Source organism: Apis laboriosa, unplaced genomic scaffold (genome assembly GCF_014066325.1).
Source record: "Apis laboriosa isolate Shangri-la unplaced genomic scaffold, ASM1406632v1 scaffold112_cov148, whole genome shotgun sequence".
Classification (NCBI taxonomy): domain Eukaryota; kingdom Metazoa; phylum Arthropoda; class Insecta; order Hymenoptera; family Apidae; genus Apis; species Apis laboriosa.
The window spans coordinates 3,498,442-3,521,181 of record NW_025220865.1 but is presented as its reverse complement, the minus strand read 5'-3'; the positions used below and the strand labels follow the sequence as shown (position 1 = coordinate 3,521,181).

General features: G+C 21.0%; 6 protein-coding genes across 9 annotated transcripts; 3 read left to right on the top strand and 3 right to left on the bottom strand.

The window, feature by feature from the left end:
* Positions 1-605: 605 nt before the first annotated feature.
* On the bottom strand, positions 606-9,912 carry LOC122713239 (cGMP-dependent protein kinase-like). Of its 4 annotated transcripts, none has more exons than XM_043933511.1 (10): positions 9,828-9,912; positions 3,737-3,921; positions 3,352-3,607; positions 2,803-2,907; positions 2,505-2,689; positions 1,923-2,144; positions 1,665-1,784; positions 1,228-1,372; positions 971-1,148; positions 606-851 (listed from the first exon to the last, which is right to left on the bottom strand). In XM_043933511.1, exons 2-10 carry the CDS (start codon positions 3,749-3,751, stop codon positions 719-721), a joined length of 1,359 nt encoding a protein of 452 aa, XP_043789446.1. In that variant the 5' UTR covers positions 3,752-3,921; positions 9,828-9,912; the 3' UTR covers positions 606-718. The 4 variants fall into 4 exon arrangements, with proteins under 4 accessions (XP_043789446.1, XP_043789439.1, XP_043789455.1 ...); XM_043933504.1 differs by having other exon boundaries at positions 3,737-3,910; XM_043933520.1 differs by having other exon boundaries at positions 3,737-3,899.
* LOC122713773 (proteasome maturation protein) lies at positions 4,941-6,147 on the top strand. The gene is made up of 5 exons (XM_043934529.1): positions 4,941-5,067; positions 5,302-5,399; positions 5,489-5,549; positions 5,618-5,793; positions 5,970-6,147. The coding sequence occupies exons 1-5, from the start codon at positions 5,065-5,067 to the stop codon at positions 6,055-6,057; spliced, it is 426 nt and encodes a 141-aa protein (XP_043790464.1). The 5' UTR covers positions 4,941-5,064; the 3' UTR covers positions 6,058-6,147.
* On the top strand, positions 8,100-10,351 carry LOC122713592 (homocysteine S-methyltransferase-like). Its single transcript, XM_043934188.1, has 2 exons — positions 8,100-9,290; positions 10,217-10,351. Exons 1-2 carry the CDS (start codon positions 8,335-8,337, stop codon positions 10,233-10,235), a joined length of 975 nt encoding a protein of 324 aa, XP_043790123.1. The 5' UTR covers positions 8,100-8,334; the 3' UTR covers positions 10,236-10,351.
* On the top strand, positions 10,223-11,259 carry LOC122713607 (homocysteine S-methyltransferase-like). The gene has a single exon (XM_043934212.1). The coding sequence runs from the start codon at positions 10,223-10,225 to the stop codon at positions 11,180-11,182; it is 960 nt and encodes a 319-aa protein (XP_043790147.1). The 3' UTR covers positions 11,183-11,259.
* Positions 11,260-11,895: 636 nt separating this feature from the next.
* On the bottom strand, positions 11,896-17,355 carry LOC122713025 (leucine--tRNA ligase, cytoplasmic). The gene is made up of 16 exons (XM_043933154.1): positions 17,136-17,355; positions 16,554-16,766; positions 16,252-16,461; positions 16,028-16,189; positions 15,634-15,878; positions 15,349-15,574; positions 15,053-15,271; positions 14,531-14,984; positions 14,323-14,461; positions 13,919-14,189; positions 13,588-13,835; positions 13,279-13,513; positions 12,883-13,140; positions 12,577-12,792; positions 12,265-12,493; positions 11,896-12,193 (listed from the first exon to the last, which is right to left on the bottom strand). The coding sequence occupies exons 1-16, from the start codon at positions 17,136-17,138 to the stop codon at positions 11,976-11,978; spliced, it is 3,546 nt and encodes a 1,181-aa protein (XP_043789089.1). The 5' UTR covers positions 17,139-17,355; the 3' UTR covers positions 11,896-11,975.
* A 1,861-nt stretch (positions 17,356-19,216) lies between these two features.
* On the bottom strand, positions 19,217-22,017 carry LOC122713127 (arginine--tRNA ligase, cytoplasmic). Its single transcript, XM_043933294.1, has 8 exons — positions 21,887-22,017; positions 21,601-21,756; positions 21,269-21,494; positions 20,776-21,200; positions 20,530-20,671; positions 20,191-20,450; positions 19,927-20,119; positions 19,217-19,854 (listed from the first exon to the last, which is right to left on the bottom strand). The coding sequence occupies exons 1-8, from the start codon at positions 21,932-21,934 to the stop codon at positions 19,280-19,282; spliced, it is 2,025 nt and encodes a 674-aa protein (XP_043789229.1). The 5' UTR covers positions 21,935-22,017; the 3' UTR covers positions 19,217-19,279.
* Between the last annotated feature and the right edge of the window lie 723 nt (positions 22,018-22,740).

Below are 22,740 nucleotides of genomic sequence, written 5' to 3'. Positions count from 1 at the left end.
TTATAAATATTATTAAAATAGCATATATTATAAATAACGTAAATCAAATTAAATATTTAATGAATATTTTAATGAAGTGCCTTGATATTATGATATCGTATAATTAAGAAAATTTATGAACTGATTAAATATATAAAAACGTACAAATATATATATATATTTATATATATATATATAACGGCGATAGTAAAATAGAATGTAACAATGAATTTTAATTGGAATATTTTTAATCATGTACTTATTTATTAATCGTAAAAAAGATTTTATTATTATTATAATAATTATTTTTAAAAAATTTATGCAAAAATATTTAAGATTCAATTATATATATGGATTTATTATCAGTACTTAATACTCAATTCATTGTAAGCTTGATTGCAAAATTTCATTCGAATTTCGGAAAAATTTTGTATCTACTAGAACCAAAGAGAGAGAGAGAGAGAGAGAGAGAGAGAGAGAGAGAGAGAGAGAGAGAGAGAGAGAAATGTTTAATTTTAATGTAAGCTATTTTTATTTGGATGAAAAAACAAATTGATATAAAATGTATGTGTATGTTGAATTAATTTAAATTGTCTAATCATAGTCTATATTTAGAATTTAAGAAACTTGTATAATAAAGTTTTTATCTTTACAACATTTTTATTTTTTATTAATAGAGTAGTGTTTTTTAGTGTAGAAAATATAAATAACATTTTAATTTCATAAATATTTCCTAGAATTATATTTCCACGCCTACATCACTTACAATTCTAATCGCGTAAGGGACATCATGTATTGTTACATTATTACGAATACGCCGACCTGTACGTTTACCTATATCATCAACTAAAGCTTTCTTATATTCTAACCATCTGAAATATTAAATTATAATTATTAAAAATGATTAGATATGTTTTATGTATCTCAACAAATATCTTGTAATTGAAATAATAAAAAAAATCAATGTAAATAACAACAAGAAATAATATACCTTCGATTCGTTACAAAGTTTTGAAATAATTGCTCCTTTGTGGGAAATTTTGAATCCATAAATTGTTTAACGCGTTCCCAAATATTTGCACGATTATGAATTCTCAACCAATATCGTGGGACTAAGAAACATCTTACGGATGTATTAGCTACTATTCTTCGATTAACCATATTTTCTCCTAATTCATAAATATCATTTTATTTTTATTAGAAATAATTAAAATAATATATTGACATATGAATTTAATAAAATATTACCTAATCCGAAACACGCACCCCTACTAAACGTACAGATTTGCATAAATATTGTACGTACATCAATCGGATAACGTTGTTGAGAAATAGATGAAGGTTCTCTCATTAACATTTCTGCTACATCCGTAATTTTATGCCATTGGTTTATCTACACATTTAAAGTTTTTTTTTTTAAGTTATGATTTAGAATTAAAATAGTTCTTAATTTTTTTAAAAGATTAAAAAATATAAATAAGGACCATCTTCGTAAAATATTTAAAAAATTTATTTTAATGATATTAAATATTGTTTCGCTTCAATTTAATTATTTTTAATGTTTTTTACATATCACATTAATATAATTAAATTTCGTATTTATATTTATTTTTAATTTTCTTTTCTATATTTTTTATCTTAAATAAAAGAAAGTTATAACAATTATTTGTGAATGCTGTACTTACTATATCCAATAATGTTGTAGTAACAATGCTTGTACGTTCAAGATCTGTTCTTCTATCAGTTGGCTTTGAAGATAATAAAAGTTGAGCATAATCTACAAAATCTTCATCCATGCCATTTTCCTTTAAAACAAAAAAATTATATATATATATATCATATATAAAATAATTTTTAGAAATTTAAATAAAAAAAAAATTATTGTATAAGAACTTATAATTATGCATTACATTTAATACAGTTATTATAATATAAAATCATACTTTAGTTTTTTCATATTCGTATTCCAATTCGTCCATTTTTTCAATTACTTTTGAATTTTTTGACCATGATAAACTTTTTGCCTTTTCGGGATCATATAATTCATAATGAGTTCCATAAACAGAATGTTTTTCGCGAACAATCATGTGTTCTATTAAACTACATTCGCCTTCTAATAAGAAATGAACATAATTCACCATTCCTTTACCATCACCTAATAAAACCTTAAATAATTATTTTGTAATTTTATTATACTTATTTTGATCCAATAAAAAGAATTTCAAGAAAAAATTAATTTAATTTTAATAAATTTTTTCTATTTAATTACAAAATATATTTATGATTATGAAATTAATATTAATTACGATAATTAATATTAAAAACGAAACTTATTGTACAAAATATATAATAATGTACATTTTATAAAAATTCATTTGAGATGATATATTACAAATATATTAATATTTGATAATCATAGAGATATTTAATTATTTTTTTAATATTAATTTAATACGATTATATTTAAATATATATATTGAATATTATTGAAATGATTTATATATAAATTATTATAAATTATATACCTCATCAATTTGATAATCTCTTATTTTACTAAGAATGCAACATTCTCGTATTGTTTTTTCATCCCAGGATTTAAAATAATTAAAGTTAATTAATGCATCTCGTAATAAGTCCCATTCTTTTTGTAAAAATGGTCGTACAATATCATCAAATTCATTTTGAGGAATAACTATAAAATCTACTGAAGCTACAAATAAAATTCATTAAATATCTATAATATTTAATAATATCTAAATAAAAAATTTCTAAATGATAAAATAGTTATATTTTAAAATGAAAATAATAAAATAATCTACATACTTAGTGAAACTACTGTTGCTGATCTTGGTATATTATATAGCATCGCAATTTCACCAAATATATCACCAGAAGTTAAAATACCCATCTCGATTTCTTTCGTTTCGCCTAAGTAATAATAAATAAATTTTTTAATACTCTTTTATAATATATATGTATATGTAAATGCATGTTCCACATAAATTTATACAAAATAATCTCATTTATTTTTCGGAAATATTAAAAATATTTTAAATAAAAATTCAATGATTTTAAAGCAGATATAATATAATATTTTTTCTTAGAGAAGAAAAGATTCAGATGCTTAGACATCATATAAAGATTAATTTTCTAAATAGAATCATTTATTTTTAATATATAAGTATGTTATGTATTATTCTCTATAAAAATTACTAAATCATTTTTAAAAAAATTATTATATTGTTCCCAAAGATTATATTTTAGAGGATAAATATCTCTAAACAATATTTTGATGTATGATTCCAATTTTATTATTCATGCAATTAACAATAAATTAACAAATAATTTGTTAAAAAATATTGTTTTATATACCTGTCCAACGATCAATAACTGTTTTCGTTACATTGACTTCTCCATTTATAATAAAATATTGATTTCGAGGTTTATGGCCTTGTCGTACAATTACGCGACCAGCTCGAAAGTATTGATAATAACAGACTCCCGCTAAAACTTCTCTTAAACGTTCAGGATATTTTGCAAATACGCGAAATTTTTTAAATAATTCGTATATATATCTTCTATCCTTTTTTTCTCGAGTTTCTGGTCTCATTAATAAATAAGAACGATCCTTAAGTATAAATTATTTTTATTATTTAATAGATATTTAATTTATAAAAAATCAATTAATAATAATTATATCAAATATTTAAAAATATTAAATATCAATAATTAGAGAGATATTAAAAATTCTATGTACCTGTAGTGTAAGCATTTTTTTTTCAAGTCTTCTCTGTTCTGCTCTTCGAATATTAATAGCGATATCATCGCTAACTTCTTCAATCACGGGTTCTTCAACCAACCATTCAATATATTCCAAGACAAGTCTTACCGCAGCTCGAAAAAGATAAATTCCTTTTAACCTATTAACGACCTATATAATTACTGTTATTAAAAACGGACTATATTATTTATAAACATCATTATAATTATGATAATAATTAAGTTATATTTCTTTATTTGCTTCTATCATACATATACGTAAACTTAAAATATTTCATTCCCTTATTTAGAATTTAAAAGCAATATTTTAATTTTTGCAGTTAAATTAATTAAAATAAGATAATCTTCGTGAATTCCAATTAGATTCCAGTTTCATAAATATAAATGATTATAATCACAATATTAAAGATACAAAATACATAAGAGATACAAAATACATAAAGTATATCATATTTATAATATCTATTTTTTTTTTTTTTTACTTTCAAAGAATTTACAAAATATGCTATAATAACATTAAAAATAATATAAAATATATTTACTGGTCTTATAACTACTGATCTTCTTCTCAATATTTCAAGAAATGATTCACGAAGAGAAATTCTTCTGCGTAATGTGTAATGTGTCATTTTTGATTTTTTTAACTAGTTGCAATATTTATTCAATATAAATAAAATTACTTTGTAATTTTCTGAATAATAATAAGTAAATAGTAACTAAGATCAATTATTTGAAATACATTAAATACATACAATATATGATTTGATGTCTTTTCTCTGCATTTCACGTTGTTATATCGATAAAATTATATATGATAAATATAACAACAGATGAGATATAAAATATTTTTAAAAAATATTAATTATTAATAATTTTCGAAATTAATTCTAAAATAGTAATAAAATTAGTTTTATTATTTTTAATTTCTTATTTAAGATTAAATTAAGAGAAAGAAATTAAAAATTAATAGGATATATTGTATGTGTAGCATATAAACATAATATTTAAAAATCCATATAAAATCATAAAGTTAATCTATATAATAACTTAAACAATATCAGTAATATATAAAATAGAAATTTATTAGAAAATTAGAAATTTATTTATTTAGAAAAAGTTTATAAAATAGAAATTGAAATATAAATTCTATCTATATTATATATTATTAATGCCGTTATAACTGACTTGCACATGTGAAATGTCAAATGATATTTTAGTGATTTTATGAACACAGTATAAAGTCTGTGAATCTATATAACGTGACTTGCTTTTCATAAAAATTTGGATTTTATATAAGTAATAATAATGGTAAAAAAGAAAAAATAAATTTTAATTGTTTCATATATAATAATTTTCATATATAATATTGAAAGAAATTAAAAATTTGAACTATTTTTATATTTATGAATAAATGTTTTGAAAAATATTAATTTTATGATAAAGTTATGTCATAAAAAACATTTACAGCACTATTTCTTTTTAATTTAAAGAAAAAATATATAAAAACTCAAATAATAACATTAACAAACTAATATATTTTAGAGTTTTGGCTTACCTCCACTTATACCAAAACCTGTTGTGAATGGTCAATTCAATATTCACGATGACAATTATGGTATACCTAATCCGATGATTTCAGGGTATGAATAAATTATTAGATAATTTTTTCAAGAATGAAAAATTCTCAATTATTAATATTAAATATATTATTTAATTATTATATTGTTAGATTATCGGCATCTAGACAGCATATAGGTTATGCACATCCACTAGAAATATCCGAGAGAAATGTAAGAAAATAAATATGTTGAAAATTATTTTTGTTATTTATATTATATATATTATGTTTATTTTTCAGTATGAAAAAAATCGTACTCATATAAATATGGTATTATTAAGAAATTCACAAGGATTACATGCCCCAATGCGTTTAGCAATGGAATTGAAAGCAACTGAAAAAATTGGGCGATTGCCATTTCTTCCATCATCAAATATGATGAAAGATGTATTACTTGGAAAAGATGAAGAAATAGGGTAAATTAATTAAAGAATTTTTTGTTATTATTTAAATTGGATAATGTATATTTATATATTATAATAGATATATTACATAATATATATTTTGTTTTAGTTTATAATTTCTAACATTAATGAAATAAATTCATTGAATTAATGAATGAATATTAAAATTTTAACAACTTTTTCTTTAGGTTTGAAGACATACTAAATATATCTGAATTTAGAGAACAAATGGGTCAACCACATGCTGTTATTGAAAAAAGTCTTGGAATATTATAAATGCTTATTTCTATTTATGATATATAAATCATTACTTTGTATTATTGAATAAATTTAAGTAACAATAAATATTTAATTCTTATAATTAAATAATTTAGTTTTTATTAAATTTATTTAATTTATTTAAAAAATTACATATTTGATATGATGATATTTATATATCTGATCATACAAAATGATTTATTCTACTATTATATATTTTCTTAATTTCTTGAATTGCAACATGTAATTCATTATTCTTTGTATTTTGTAAACGCATTTCTACAACATTTCCAAAAAGTCATTCAAATTGTTCAGAAGTTAAAGCATTTACTTCTGAAACATTTAAAATCCCCCTTAAATTTAATATAAAAAATGATATATAATTTCAACATATGATTATTTTTTTGATAATTTTATAAAAATTAATTGTTATATTTCATCATTCATGTATATATAACATATGTAAACTTTATAATACTCTATGTAACGTGTATAAACTTTATAAAACTCTATATAAACATATATATATAATATATTAACGTTTAAAATATTACATAATTAAAAAGTAAATATATAATTAAAATTATAATATATATTATAATATATATTATGTGTAAAATAAATTTAATAAAAAGATTAATAATAAATACTTATCACTTGCGTGAATATATTATTTCTTCTTTAAATTTAAATTTTTTTAATTTTATTAGAGAGGAGAATGTACAAAGTTCACAAGATTATCAACAATCAATTTTATAAATTTAAAATATACTATTCTTTAAAAAATACAATTTATTACAAATATTACAATGTATTATTTTACAATTATATCAATGTATATAATTGTATAAGTATTTATATTTGATATATATATATATATGTAAATAAATATAATCGTGACTATAAATATAAATAATTTTTTATTTAAAATATAAAGTGATTTTCGATGTCATCAAATTATTAACTTAATTATTAACTTAATTATTAATTTAATTATATCTCATTGAAATTCACGTTAAAATAAAATTATATATTATACAATAAATTAAATAATATTTAAAATTATTAATATAAATATTTCGATCTTATATATATACATATATATATATACTTCGGTACATATTTTTAATATTTATATTATATGCTTATATATTTATTTATAATGTTAATTTGCTGCTATATTATTAAATAACAAACATTTATCTAAATACATACATATATATAGATTAAAATTTATTCAATACAATACACTTTCAAAAGTTTATCATATTAATAAATTAAATTTATTTGTTGTTATACTATTGTTGTTAGTTAAAAATTATATAGTATTTAAAATATAAAAATCTAGAATTTTATATGAAAAAATTTTATATAAAAATTTATTTTAATTAAGATAATATATGTTATGTACTAAATACAATGATTTAAAATGTTAAACAAATAAAATTTAAATCATATTATAAATTTGTTATAAAATGAAAATTAAAAAAATTACTTAAAATTGAAAATTATAAGAAATTAGGTAATAAGTTATTCAAATATAATATAAATAAATAATTATTTTAATTATATACAAATTATATATAAATAATTATATTAAATTTTTAATAGAAGCTATTGAATTTTTGAATTCATTCAACTTTAATACTTTGAGCATTCACTTTCATATTTTGTTAATATTTAAATAGTAACAAAGAAGAAAAGGATAAACTGAAAATGAATAAAAAAAAAAAAGAAATTAAAAGAAAAAAAAGTGAATAATAGAAATATAGATTTATTTTACTATTATTATTAATTTAAAATCAACCATGTATTTAATTTAAATATCTAAATATCTAATTATATCTAAATATTTTGTATTTTATTTTTTATTTTTATTTTATTTTTTGTATTTTATATAAAATAACATAAATATGATGAATATTTTTGTAAAAAAAGTCAAAATTATATAAATTATATATTTTTTTAAATTAATTATGTTTAATAAAAAAATCTCGAATTGCAATAAATTAAATTACGTTATTGACAAAGCGGTTATCTGTCTGTAGAATGGAAATAGCGAATTGGTTATAAAAAATGATTGATAAAAGATAAGAGAATTAAACCGTCAGTATAACTATGAATTCGATCGTGAAATGTTTTTAATTTATTAAATATTATTAATATTATTTAATAAATATAGATTTTGTTGAAATAATTATTAAAATATATTATAAAAATATAATACTTGCTTTGTAATTTTTTAATAAAGAAACCGGATAACCTTTATTTCGTTTCATGTAATAAAAAAAAAAAATGAATGTTAAGATTTTAGATGGTGGATTTGGTGCTCAATTATCTACTCATGTTAATGAAAAAGTCGATGGTGATCCATTATGGACATCAAAATTTTTAGTAACAAATCCTAATGCAGTATATGCTACACATTTGGATTTTTTAAAAGCAGGTGCAGATATTATTGAAACAAATACATATCAAGCTTCAATTCCTAGCTTAATGAAACATTTGTCTATAAGCGAAGAAGAAAGTATAAAATTGTTACATAAAGCTGTTCATCTTGCTAAAACTGCAGTGAATGATTACACTAAAGAAATTATAAATAATAATGATATTGAGAATAAAAATCCTATGATTGTTGCTTCTTGTGGACCATATGGGGCTAGTTTACATGATGGTTCAGAATATAATGGAGCTTATGGCAAAATAACACCTCGTGAAAACATAATTCAATGGCATAAATCACGTATAGATGCTATTATAAATGCTGGTATAGATTTATTTGCATTAGAAACTATACCTTGCTATCAGGAAGCAGAAGCAATAATTGAACTTCTAAGAGAATATCCAAATATTAAAGCATGGCTTTCATTTTCTTGTGAAAGAAATACACAAAAAATAGTAGATGGAAGCAATTTTCAAGAACTTTCTACACGTTGTTATAAAACATTACCAGGACAAATAGTTGCCATTGGTGTAAATTGTATTGCTCCAAAAGATGTAACTCCTTTATTGAAAAATATTAATATGGGATCAGGAAATGATTTTATACCACTTATAGCATATCCTAATAGTGGCGAAATTTACTCACCAAATGAAGGATGGATAAAAAATGAAAGTTGTGCTCCACTTGAAAGTTTCATTCCTGAATGGTTAGAATTTGGAATACAATATCTTGGAGGATGTTGCAGAATGTATGCAGAGAATATAAAATCAATTAGGAAAGCAGTAAATAATTTCAAGAAATCAAAAGAGTAATAATGAATTAATTTTTTTTTAAATAAAAATTTAATTACTTTTGCTTTTTAAAATTTTTATTTTTAATTTTATTTTTAATTTTATATATGTTTTATATATTTTTTAACATCTTTATAAATTAAATGCATATATATATATATATATAAAAATTAATAAACTATAATAATTATTATTATTATTTTATTTATTTACAAGAAATAAAATATATTCAATTAATATTTATTCGAAAAAAAATATTTAAATTTTATAGATATTCTAATTACACATATCTTGTTATGCCTTCTTTTGTTATGAAACAAATTATTTATTAGTTCAATTCATTTGATACTGCATTTCAATGATAAAAAAAATCTAAATTTATCGCTATAAAAAGCGTTTATAACTTCAGTCTTCAAATTTGTATAAGAAAAGACATCAATTACAATAACATTGATTAATGCTTATCAGACCAAACAAGATAATGTTACATTTAAAAATGTTGTATATACATGTAATATATATATCACAAATACGTGATTTATCATAATACGTACAATACACGTGACTAAATCTGATCTTCCTAGTATAAAAGCTCTTCACGACGTAAGAACTGTTAGCATAATTACATTTGAAATTTTGTTCACGTTTTTATAATATTTATCTCACAGATTCATAATGGACTTTGGAATAGATATATTTTGTGAAGTCAATTATAGAAATTGTTGCCTCAGACGTTGTAAACATATTTAAGCGGCCAAGACGTGCGCGAAATTATAAATAAAAATTTGGTTTTTCCAATGTGAAAGACGCACCATTATTAAAAAAAATTATTTACAATTTAAAATGATTAAAAAACAAAAATAATTATATATTTTTATATATATGTGTGTGTACCGATATTTTTGATATTAAAAATATTTAATAATTACGATAATTTTAATAGAAAATCATGCAAGAAGTGAGGGTATTAGATGGTGGATTTTCTACACAATTAGCAACTCATGTTGATGATACAATAGATGGTGATCCATTATGGACAGCACGTTTCCTTGTTACAAATCCTAATGCAATTATTTCTACACATTTGGATTTTTTGAAAGCTGGAGCAGATATAATTTTAACAAACACTTATCAAGCATCTATTGATGGCTTCTCAAAATATATGAATATTACAGAACAAGAAAGTCTTGATATCTTTTCTAAAGCTGTAGATTATGCTAAAGAAGCTGTGAATTTGTATAAAAAAGACATAGAAAATAAAGGAAATATAATAAATGCAAATCCATTGATTGCTGGATCAATTGGACCATATGGAGCTTGTTTACATGATGCTTCAGAATATAGTGGCAAATACTGTTCAAATGTAACAGAAGAATTTCTTATAAATTGGCATAGACCACGTATTCAAAAATTAATAGATAATGGTGTTCATATATTAGCTATAGAAACAATTCCATGTAAGCAAGAAGCAGAAGCATTGATTAAATTATTAAAAGAATTTCCAAATAGTAAAGCTTGGTTATCTTTTTCATGTTGTAATGATGGAAAAAGTATAGCAGATGGAACTAATTTTCAACAAATTGCAATGCAATGTTATAAAAAAGCTTTACCAAAACAAATTTTAGCAATTGGAGTCAATTGCACTGCACCACAAAATGTAACTAAATTATTAAAAGGAATTAATGAAAATAATAAGCAAGAATTTATACCATTAGTAGTATATCCTAATAGTGGTGAAAAATATACAATAGAAAATGGTTGGACAATAAAAGATGAAGAATGTCCTTTACATGAATTTATATATGAGTGGCTTACTTTAGGTGTTCGGTATATAGGTGGATGCTGTAGAACAAATGCCACTGATATAAAGAAAATACGATCAGAGGTAGAGAAATGGAAAAGAAATTAAATGCTTAAATTGTATTATATGTTGTAAATGTGTAATATGTAAATAATCATACATGATGCAAAATAAAAATAAATCAAAAATTTAGATATTAAAATATTTTTAAACTTGATGCTAATAAAAAATATTTTCTTTTATTTCTTTTGAATTATATTTGTACATAAATATTAAAAGAAATTCATTTTATTATTAAAATATAAAATATAAATATAAATTTAAGAGGTATATTTTTTTTACATAATCCTTTTTTTAACAAATATATCAAATAAAATAATTATAAAAAATATAAAAAATAATAAAAAAAATATAAAAAATAATAAAAAAAATATAATAAATATATAATATTATGTAAAAAGAAATTATAAAAAATCTATTAAAAATTATATTTCATTATTATTAACAAATTATAATAATAAAAATCCTTAAATATTCTTTATATTTAAATCAAATAATAAATATAATTTCATAATTTTATATAAGAAAAAAAATATAAACTTTTTTATTTTTCAAATCAAATTTATTTTTGTTTCAAAATAAGTTTAAGTTTTATATCATAATATAAATTTTATTATATATATTTTGTAAATAATTTATTTACATTTCATGAATAATGAATTTTTAATTTAATTTAAACAATTTTTAATTTAAACAATAAAAAAAATACGAATTTAAATATCTTATATATTTTTTAAAAATCATATCAGAATATTTGTCACTCATCATTATAAAAAATTATATATAAATATTTTATATAAAATATTTTATATAAAATATTTTATATTAATTTTGAATATATTTAATTTTCCAGAGATTGATAAATATAAATTAATTCATTACCTACATTATATGTAATTCCTTCTACATCTACACTAATATTTTTGCTTTCCATATCAACATTAAATATAGAATTAGATGGAATTAAAGTTTTACCTTTTAATATATTTTCAGTTGTAGGTTTATTCCTAGGTCCTAGTAGAGGATCATTGTAACGATATAAGGATATTAATGATGAATCTACAAAAACAAATAATTCAATGAATAAATAATATTCAATAATTAAATAATAATATTGATTAATTGCATACTTTTTATAAGTTTATTATCTTTTGATATTCGTGATATAATATTTTCTACAGTATCTGCATTTGCTACTTTAATGGTCATTCTAAATAAACCATTATATTTTTGTGGATTTATAATGAATATTGGAATTCCAAGTTTAACAGAAAAATTCATATAAGGAGCACCTGGACAACATTCTTCTCTCGTTTTTTCTGGAGCTTCATTCGTATATTTTATCACAATATTTTCTAGCTATATAAATATGAATAAAAGATTATCAGATAAAACAAGTTTCAATAAAAAATATAAAATAGAATATATTAAATAAAATTTACATCTAAAGTATTTTCAAGATATTTTTTATTATCTTGAAGAACTTTAAATTCATCAAAATCCAAAGTTAAATTAAATGCATTTAATCCAACAAGTTGAATTTTTTCTCTTATAACTTGTACAAATGGCATTAATCGTTTCATATATTTTTTTAATTCTTGATATTTTCCCAATTCTAATGCTATAATTTTATTTTCTGGTAAATTATTGTCATTTTTCTGTATGTAATGAATAAATAAATTAATATATATATAATTTATTCGTTTATGTATATAATCAGAATCATTATAAATAAAATTATTACTTACAAGATATAAATTTTTCATCATAGTTAAAATAGTACTTTGCCAAGGAGGATATGTTTTAGCTACCCAAATTGTTCCCTCGGTAGGTTTTTCTACAGTTAATGTTTCAGTTTTTCCTTTTTGTGTTTTTTTAGGAGTTAAATAATTTTTTAACAGAATTCTAAATGAATGTGCAGCATCCATAAGATATTGTGATGATTTTATAAGTACTTCATCTATGAAGTCTATCTGAGGCCATCTAGCATTTAATATACTATCTTCCTATTGAGAAAATAATATATATATATATATATAAAAGATAGTATATTATTAGTACATTATTATTTCATTGTAATGTAATTAATTTTTTAATTTGATTAATCATTGCATAAAATTGCACATTAAATATAATATACTTACTTTACCAATTAATGTCCATATATGTTCTGTTACATGTGGACAAATTGGAGATAAAAGAATAATTTGAAATTCTATATATTTCATAATTAATATCCAATTAATACCATCTAAAGCACTCAATTGTAAATATTTATCTCTTACTGCTTGTAACTCAAAAAATCCTGTTTTTAGAGCTTCTTTAAATAACATCTTTGAGTAATTCTCTTCAGTTTCTCGTACTTTTTGATTCATTTCACTAGATTTAATTAAAAATTTAATTAAATAATATGAATTTACAAAATAAAAGCTAATAAATATTTTAATAAATACCTTTCAAAAACTTTATCATTAAATGTATATGGTTTTCCTTGTCTAAAGATATCTTTTGAAGCTAACACTTCTTTAACCCATTCAATAAATGTATATAATCTAAGAATTCCGGCATCAGCTGTACTTTCTACAAAATTAGCATCTTCTATTGAATCGCCAGAATCAGCCAGACACAGTCGCATGCCATCTGCTGAAAATTTTTCTACGGCTTCAGCAAGTGTTAGAAAATTACCTTCTGATTTAGACATCTAATCAAACCATATATGTAATTTATAATTTTTTGTCAATACTTATAAGATATTTAATTAAATTATAAAATTATATTTTTTACCTTTGATGAATTTAAAAGTAAATGTCCATTTACTCTTATTCCTTTTGGCCACAATTCAGGTTGCTTAGACCAGATTGCAATATGATTATAAATAAAGAATGTTAAATGATTTTGTATTAGATCTTTCCCAGATACTCGTAAATCTACTGGATACCAATAATTAAATTCACGTCGCATATGATCTAATGCCTCTTTCTTTATTTTCGTTTTGGGAAACTTTATATCTTTAAAAAAAATATAATCCCATACTTCAGATGTCATTTCATCAGGCCTAAATATAGAATATTCTATATGTAGAATATTTTGCATTAATAAAAATAATTTAACTAATTTAATAAGAAATTAATTTTATAGTAAATAATTGCAAAATTAATAATTGTTTAAAATGGATTTTGAAATTTTACTTTATATTATAAGTATTTGGTTTATCGCCTTTAAACGTTCCTCCTTGCAATAAATGCGCTACAGTATAATAAGCCATATAAATTGTTGAATCTGAGAGTGATTCTATTAACCAATTTTCATCCCATGGTAATTTAGTACCTGGAATTTATATCTATAAAAATATATGATACAAAAATTGTTATATCTTTTATTTAATCATTATTTTACCAAGTCCATAAGTTCTTGAACATGCATATTCATGTAACCAATTAAGACAAGCCATAAAATTTTTTCTCACTTCATCATGAAAAGTATTAAGGTTGTTTAACGCTTCTATTGCTTCTCTTTTCCAAGTTTCTTCTCCATAGTCTAAATACCATTGATTACATAAGGCTACTACACACTCATCATTTGATCTTGAAATTATAGTTTTCTCAGGTTCATAATATATAACTGCTTTTCCCTCATTTATTAATTGCTTTTGAACATGCTTTTTAACATCTTGAACTTTGTTTCCTTTATATTGACCAACTAGTAAAACACCATCATAAAATCCTTTCAGATATGCCATTTCTTTAGCTTGTAATAATTTAACTTTATCATTTTGAGATTGAATTTTTAATTTGTCATATAAAGTTACTGCACATAAATTACCAAATTCTGGTACTTCAATAATAGGTATCTAATATATATAATTTTATTAATTTTATAATTTATTTTTATTATTATAAAAATAGATATTAAACTTACAGGATCATAAGAGAATATCATATCATCAGTTATATTATATTTTTCCCTGAGAGCTTGTTTTTTTTTTAAATCTGTTAAAGCTGCATAATCATCAGGGGAATCACTAGGTACAGAAGTAACAACTCCAGTACCTTTATCTTCTTTAATAGTTAACATTGGTAAAGTATAAATCACTTTGTAATTTGTAAGAGGTGCTTCTAATGGTAATCCTAATATTTCCTATTAATTTTATATTTATTATTTATATCTAATATGTAATATAAGCAATTTTTCTCATATAATAAAAAGAATATTACTTTTCCAATAAATTTTAATACAATTGGTATTTTTCCTTCTTCTTCAAAAAAATCTTGATATGCCATATTCCGAGCAGCTCTTTCTGTTGAAATATAAACATCTCCATTTGGCAATACATAAGCAATATAATTTATATCTGGATGAATCCAACAATTTGTTTGACCATACATAGTTTCTGGTCTTAAAGTAGCAGCAACTAAATAAACTGGTTTTCCAGAAAGAGATCTGTAAGAAAATATATGTTTGATATTTAAAGCAAATTTTGTAAATTATATAATACCTACTTCAAACTTGAAGGATAAGGTTCTTGTAATTTCATTTTAATTAATGTATATTCCTGTGGCCCCACACCTTCTCCAGATGATCTATCATGATCCATACAAGGTTGTCCATCTTTTGGTGAATAAATTGTATATCTTTTTCCATATTTTATTTTGTTTCTATTTTTTAAATGTTGAAATTGCCAACGTACAAATGAATCAAAAAATGGATTTGCATCAGTTGTAATAAATGTTCTACGCCAATCCACCTTGAATTAATTCCATATTTTCTTATATTCTTCAATTATTATACTATATATTATTTATTAATTAATTATTATATTATTATTTATTATTAATTATTATATATATTATAATTATTACATTATATCTATTAAAAAAAAATTATATGACTTACATGTAATCCAACTGATTTAATATCTTTTACACCAAGAGGAGGAAAATAATCTAACCAATATGAAGCATCAGCAAACTTTTTTATGTCTTCATTTTTTAAACCAAGCATTTGCATAATTTGCCATTGATATTTTGCATTAGCAGTTTTTGCAATTGCTTTACTCTAAAAAGTAATCATATCATTTAAAAAGTGACATATAAGAATATTTTATATAATAATTTTACCTTTGTTCCTTTGCTTTTATCTTTTATTACTATGTCATCTTTAATTTCTTCTTCAATTTTTTCTTCATTAGGAAATTGTGGTGGATAACCATATAATTCCATTTCTCTCTTTAATTTATCTGCACATGCTTTAATAGGCATACCAGTGCAATGAAAACCAAATGGGAAAAGAACTTTCTTTCCCAAAAGGCGATTGTATCGTATTGCAAACTATAAAATTATAAAATAAATTATAAAATTTCTTCAATTTGCATATATCTTTATTAAATTTATTTCATTAAATATTTCTGTGATATACTTACTTCACATTTTGATAATGAAAATGTATGACCAAGATGAAGTCTTCCATTCATATAAGGAAAAGGAAATGTTGCAAGAAATTTCTCATTAGAATTTTTCCTTGGTTCCAAAGGTGCATCTTCTTCATATATTTTTTTTTCTTCCCATATAGCTTGAACATCTTTTTCAATTTTTTGAAGATATTCTACTTTAAATGTCCCTTTTCTTTCTGTTGTCTATTAGAAAAAATTATAAACAACAAACAATCTTAAATATATGAAATAGTAATTTAGTAATATTAAAATATTTATTTTATTCTAGATTAAAATTTATATTATAAAAATTAATTTTATGATAAATGAATTTATAATAAATAATCATGATGATATATTTTTTCTAAAAAATTACATAACAATATTAATCTATAGAAAAAAAACTACTAGTTAAAGTAATTTCTATGTTAAAAAATATGCAAAAAAAAAAAAACATATTTGAATTTCTTACAGCTAATATTTTTGTACTATTACATAAATTATTTATGTTGATGATTTATTAATATTTAGATTTTGTTTGTCATAGAAACAATGAATAATTATAACATTTACCATTTTTTTTATATAACAGAATCCAAGTTAAGATTAAGTATTGAATACCACGTATTAAATACTTTTATACGAAATTAGTCAAACAAGTTCAGAAGTTTATAAATCATAGATGATGCAACACAACAGGAAAATATAAATTTTACTACTATCGCTCCCGATTATAACATTACATATATTATATATATTAAAATATATTATGTTTTGCGAAATTATTATTTTAGACATACATTGTAAAACCGAAAATGTAATGTATATATTTTTCGATCATTTTATAAATTTCATAATTTATGACATAAATTTGATTGATATCAATTTAGAAATATGATATTGATTTCAGCGTCCTCTGCTCATAATGGCTACATATAGCCAATGAAATAATTATTAAGATTCGTAAAAATCATGTTCAATGTAATTATAAAATATAAAATAAATTTAGTAATATAAAAAATGAAAAATATCTTTATTTATTTCTTCTATTTTATTACATTTATCACAACAATTATAATTTATTATAATTATTATTACAACAATTATATTTATTATTAATTACGTTTTTCTATTTTGAGTTGAATGACAATTTAAAAAAAAAATTAAATACTTAATGGATATATATTATATGATATATTTAATAATATTTTTAGACGATCATTTATTAAGAATAATTTGACCAAAATAAAATTAGAATGAATTATTATAAGAAAAATTTTATTAGCACATGTATATAATATAATAAAAAATGAAAAAAAAGAAGAAAATTTGAGATATATCAGCTGAAATATATTAGATTTTAGATGATAGTAAAAAAAAGCTTTTATTTTAAGAGGTAAATAATTTTTAAAATTAAATTAAGAATTTAAAAAACGATTAACTATTTAAAAACAATTAAAAATCAAAAAACATCATAGTAAGTTATAAAAACATAAGTATTTTAAAAATAAGTATATATAACGTTACAAATAATTTTTTTTTGTAATTTCTAGAAGAATTTCGCATATCACTTCCTATTATTATATTCTTCTAACATAATATCGAAATTTTTTTCCAAATTTAATATTATTCGATTTTATATTAAAGAAATATAATTGAATAAGAGGTAACGAAATTTTCAGAAATTCTTATCATATTATATATATTTATTTGTAAAATAATACTTATCTTTTATACACTTAGGCAATTATTATTTTTTTGGACAATTATTATTTTTAATCATTTTTTCAACAATTTTTTTAATTTTAAAAATATTTTTGTGCATATTTATCTCTTAAAATAGAAGCTTCGTTTTTAAAATAAGTCATTTTATTATTTCAATTGTACATGTCGATATTTTTTATAAAATTTTTTTTCAAAAAAATATTGCATCATGTAAGTCGAAAAATTATTATTCCTTATTTTTTTTATTTCTCCTATATCTGGTGTCTCCTATATGATCATATATTAAGAGCAAATAATGGATAAGATAAGAATTGACTGTTACCGCCATTTTTAAATATTATAGATAAAAGAAATAGACAAGAAAAGTATTGTGTAAGTTATAAGAATATTGAAATCAGCATTGTCTTCAGAATATTGCAAATGAAACATATAAAGAAAAAATAAAAAATAAAAAAAGGATAAAGATAGAATAAAAATTGACTATTAGCGTCATCTTTTTTATATTAAAGTTTATTAAAAAAATTTTTTATATTAAAAATATTTTTATATTATCTCTCCGGAATTATTTTCTAAAAGCAGTTAATAGATGACGCTAACAGTCAATTCTTGTTTTATTTCTATCTTTCTTATAATATTTTCTATCTTTTCTTTATATATTTCATTTGCAACATTCTAGAGATGATGCCGATTGTAATATTTTTATCTCTATTCTTTTCATATTCTTTCTTTTTCTTGTTTTGTGACATTTAGAGATAGCATTAATAGTCTATTATTACCTTTTTACTTTTTGTATCCTATCTCTATTCTTCTATTTATAAGTTTTGTTTAAATTTGTTCTTACTGTAAACTCAGACAAAATTGTTTTTTTTTTATATAATTTTTATAGATTTATTCTTATAAAGGTTTCAAAAAATATTATTTTTATTTTGTAAATTTCTATAAAGAGTATGATTTTTATTGTTATTTTATATTATGTGTTTGTATAAATATGTTTACATACGCGCAACTGGTTTTAAGCCTAGTATTGAAAAACATTTTTCCATTATAATAGCAGTAGCTTCGGTTAAAAGCATGCGACCAATATTTATATTTACTATTTCTCCAAGTTCATTTTTCTCAACACAATAACAATTATCATAAAATTCACTAAAAGCACATGAGATTTCATAACAATATTCGCATAATTGATGTAGATATAAATCTTTTGTAATTTTAATTAATACATCAGCAAATTTAATTAATACTTTTGCTAATTTCCATTCCTTTTCATGCTCCAATGATATTTGATTACTGTGTGCCAATTCTTGCAATTTATTTTGTGTAATATTGGCTGCTCTTGCAATAGAACGTATTCTTGTTAAAGCATATAATAAATATACAGCAGTATTGCCTTTATCTTCCAACATTTTATCAAAGGAAAATACATATTCGTGGTTTCTATTATGTGATAAATCTGCATATTTTATACATCCATAAGCAATAGATTCTTGTGCAATTTTTAATTCTTCTTCTGTGAGTACTTTATCGCGTTCTTTTTCTTTTAGTTTGTCCAATGCTCTCTTTAAACCTTAAATAAGAGATAAAAATTTTAAAAATATTAATTATGTAATATAATATTTAATGGTGCATAAAAAAATACCTTCGTCAAGTAATTCACTTAATTTTACTGTATCACCTGATCTTGTTTTAAATTTCTTTTTATCTTTACCAAGAACAACACCAAATCCAACATGATCTATTCTATGGTAACTTTTTATAATTCCTGCTCGCTCACCACAACTTTTTAGTATTTGAAAATGCTTAGCTTGACCAGCATCTGTTACGTATATTATCTATAAAAATAGAATAGTGAAAAATAAAAATAAAATATTTTATTAACATGCTAAGATATATATAAAAATACCCAATCTGCTTTTTCTTCTTCTATACGTTGTTTAAGAGCCGCCATATCTGATGTATCATAAGTAAAACCACCATCAGATTTGACAATGGTTAAAGGAATCTCACTATTACGTTTACCCCACATTATTTTTCGTCCTTCATCATTTTCTAATAGTCCTTTTGCTTCTAAATCTTTGACTATGATTTCCATATGTTTTTGATAAAAAGATTCTCCTCTTTCTATTAAATTAATATCTAGACGAATATATATCTTTTCGAATTCTATATTTAAAACATAGATATATTTTATACACTGAAATTAAAAATATTTTAACTAATTTTACAATATTAATTATTTTACCTTTTCTTGAAACATCACAAATTAATTGCCATGCTTTCGTCATTTCAGGATCGAATGCTTGTAATTTAACAACACAATTATAAGCACGTTTCTTAAATTCCTCGTCTTCGTCAAATCTTGACTTTGATTCTTTATAAAAGCTCTATAATTTTTATAACAATTTATTAGAATAATTGTTTGTAAATATAATATACTTATAAAAACGAATTATAAAACAAAAATATATTTAAAATTATTTAAAATTACTTGGAGATCTATAATAGGTGGAGATATAATTAAATAATCAGGAAATCTATCTTGAAGATGAGCTATCAACATTCCAAATTGTGTGCCCCAATCACCAACATGATTTATTCTTAATACATCATGTCCTAAAAATTCTAACAATCTTGCAATACTATCTCCAATTATAGTAGATCTTAGATGTCCAACATGCATTTCTTTGGCAATATTAGGACTTGAGAAATCTATAATCACTCTCTGTTTTTTTGTATAAGGTGGAAATACTTTCCCATTTTTCACTAAAGTAGTTAAAATTGTTTGTGTAAATTCTTTTTTTAAATAGATATTTATAAAACCTGCACCAGCAACTTCTAACTTAGAGACTAAGCTTGATTCTTCTATTTTTGACATAATATTATTTGCAACATCTCGTGGTTTTGTTTGAATTCCTATATAAATATAAATATATATGTATTTTAATAATATGTTCTCTAATAATATTAATATTATTTCTTACCATCATTATTAAGTTGTTTACAAAGTGGCATAGCACTGTTACATTGGTAATCTCCAAATTTTGGATTGGTACTAATTGATATAATTACTGGAGGTTCACAAACATTTGGATATGCAGTTGAAATTGCTTTCTCAAATAAATTATATAATGTATCATATATACTAACGGCATTATTCTCTGTTGCTTTTGCTTTGCTTTCTGATTTTGCTCGTTCAGTTTCAATAGTCTATATAAATTAAACAAAAATATAATTATTTTATTCATAATAATAAATATAATAATAAAAGTTATAAAATTATTTAGAGCTTTTAAGTGAGTTTAATTGTACAAACCCTTTTTAAAATAGCCACTCTATGTTTTAATTTTACATTTTCTTGTTCTAATTTTATATATTCATCTTCAGATATAGAATTTATTTTCGAATTGTTAGTGGTAATATTTTGTCGTAAAAATTCAATTTCTTTTTTTAAAAAAGCTATTTCTTCTTCCTGTAAAACATATGTGTAATAATGAATATTATAACCTATTATAAGGATTATTTGGCAATCTCAGATTATATTTTTATAAAAATGATAAATTTTTATAAAATAATAAATATAAATAAATAATATAATTTACCGCAGCAGCGGCTCTTTTATGGAAATTTTCTAGATTTATAGTAGACATCGTATTAAAGATTTACTTTCAATAAAAGGTTTACTTTTGTATAAAAATAATACACGTGGATCTTTCAAAAAATCTTATACTTTATATATTAGATGGAAAATATATTTATACGATATAGTAAATTATTAATAAATAATAAATTAAAATTATAAATAATATATAAAATCAAATTAAATAAAAAAAAAACATTTTAAAAATTTTATACCCATAATTTTATATACATATATAAATAAGTATATATATTTTCTAAACTAAATGTATTTCATTTAAATCAGCGCGCTTTTATTTGTAAATTGAAATATTTTTTTTTTATTTCATATTTATTCAATAAAATATACTAGATACAGTATCTTATACTATATCTAGTAAATATTATAATCAATATTCGTCAAATCATAATTAAAAATAAATGTATTTAAGTAATAATAATATAAATATTAATTTTTTTTTAGAAATAAATAAATGTAAATAAATTAAAAATAAGATTAACAGAATCATAAAAAAATATTATAAATTGTTTATATTAAGATAAATTATAAAGATAGTTATCTATAATTATAGAATTTGAAATAAAATTAATATTTTTTTATTAAATAATTAAAAGTAATTAAAGATAAATATAGGGAAAATAGTTTCTTTTTATATCAATTATTTATTTTCCATACAAATTATAAACATGTTTTTCAAATACTGTACATATACTGAATTCTATTATATTTTTTAAACCTCTAATTTAATGATATATCATTTCGTTCTTTATTTACTTGTTAAATCAACTACTTTGATCCTCGTTTCGTTTTATTTAT

Bases quoted from the DNA above. Each gene is read 5' to 3' on its own strand.
- LOC122713773 (XM_043934529.1), top strand. The intron at 5,400-5,488 runs GTATGAATAAAT...TTATATTGTTAG, and splicing joins CCTAATCCGATGATTTCAGG to ATTATCGGCATCTAGACAGC. The intron at 5,794-5,969 runs GTAAATTAATTA...CTTTTTCTTTAG, and splicing joins GGAAAAGATGAAGAAATAGG to GTTTGAAGACATACTAAATA.
- LOC122713592 (XM_043934188.1), top strand. From the start codon at position 8,335: ATGAATGTTAAGATTTTAGATGGTGGATTTGGTGCTCAATTATCTACT.
- LOC122713239 (XM_043933496.1), bottom strand. From the start codon at position 4,388: ATGACACATTACACATTACGCAGAAGAATTTCTCTTCGTGAATCATTT. The intron at 2,690-2,802 runs GTATGTAGATTA...TTTTATTTGTAG, and splicing joins AGCAACAGTAGTTTCACTAA to CTTCAGTAGATTTTATAGTT. The intron at 2,145-2,504 runs GTATATAATTTA...TAATTATTTAAG, and splicing joins GAGATTATCAAATTGATGAG to GTTTTATTAGGTGATGGTAA.
- LOC122713607 (XM_043934212.1), top strand. From the start codon at position 10,223: ATGCAAGAAGTGAGGGTATTAGATGGTGGATTTTCTACACAATTAGCA.
- LOC122713025 (XM_043933154.1), bottom strand. The intron at 14,462-14,530 runs GTAAAATAATGA...TATAAATTCCAG, and splicing joins TTCAAGAACTTATGGACTTG to GTACTAAATTACCATGGGAT. The intron at 13,514-13,587 runs GTATTTATTAAA...AATTAAATCTAG, and splicing joins AATGATAAAGTTTTTGAAAG to TGAAATGAATCAAAAAGTAC.
- LOC122713127 (XM_043933294.1), bottom strand. From the start codon at position 21,934: ATGTCTACTATAAATCTAGAAAATTTCCATAAAAGAGCCGCTGCTGCG. The intron at 21,495-21,600 runs GTTTGTACAATT...TAATTTATATAG, and splicing joins GAGTGGCTATTTTAAAAAGG to ACTATTGAAACTGAACGAGC. The intron at 20,451-20,529 runs GTAAAATAATTA...TTTTAAATATAG, and splicing joins TTGTGATGTTTCAAGAAAAG to AATTCGAAAAGATATATATT.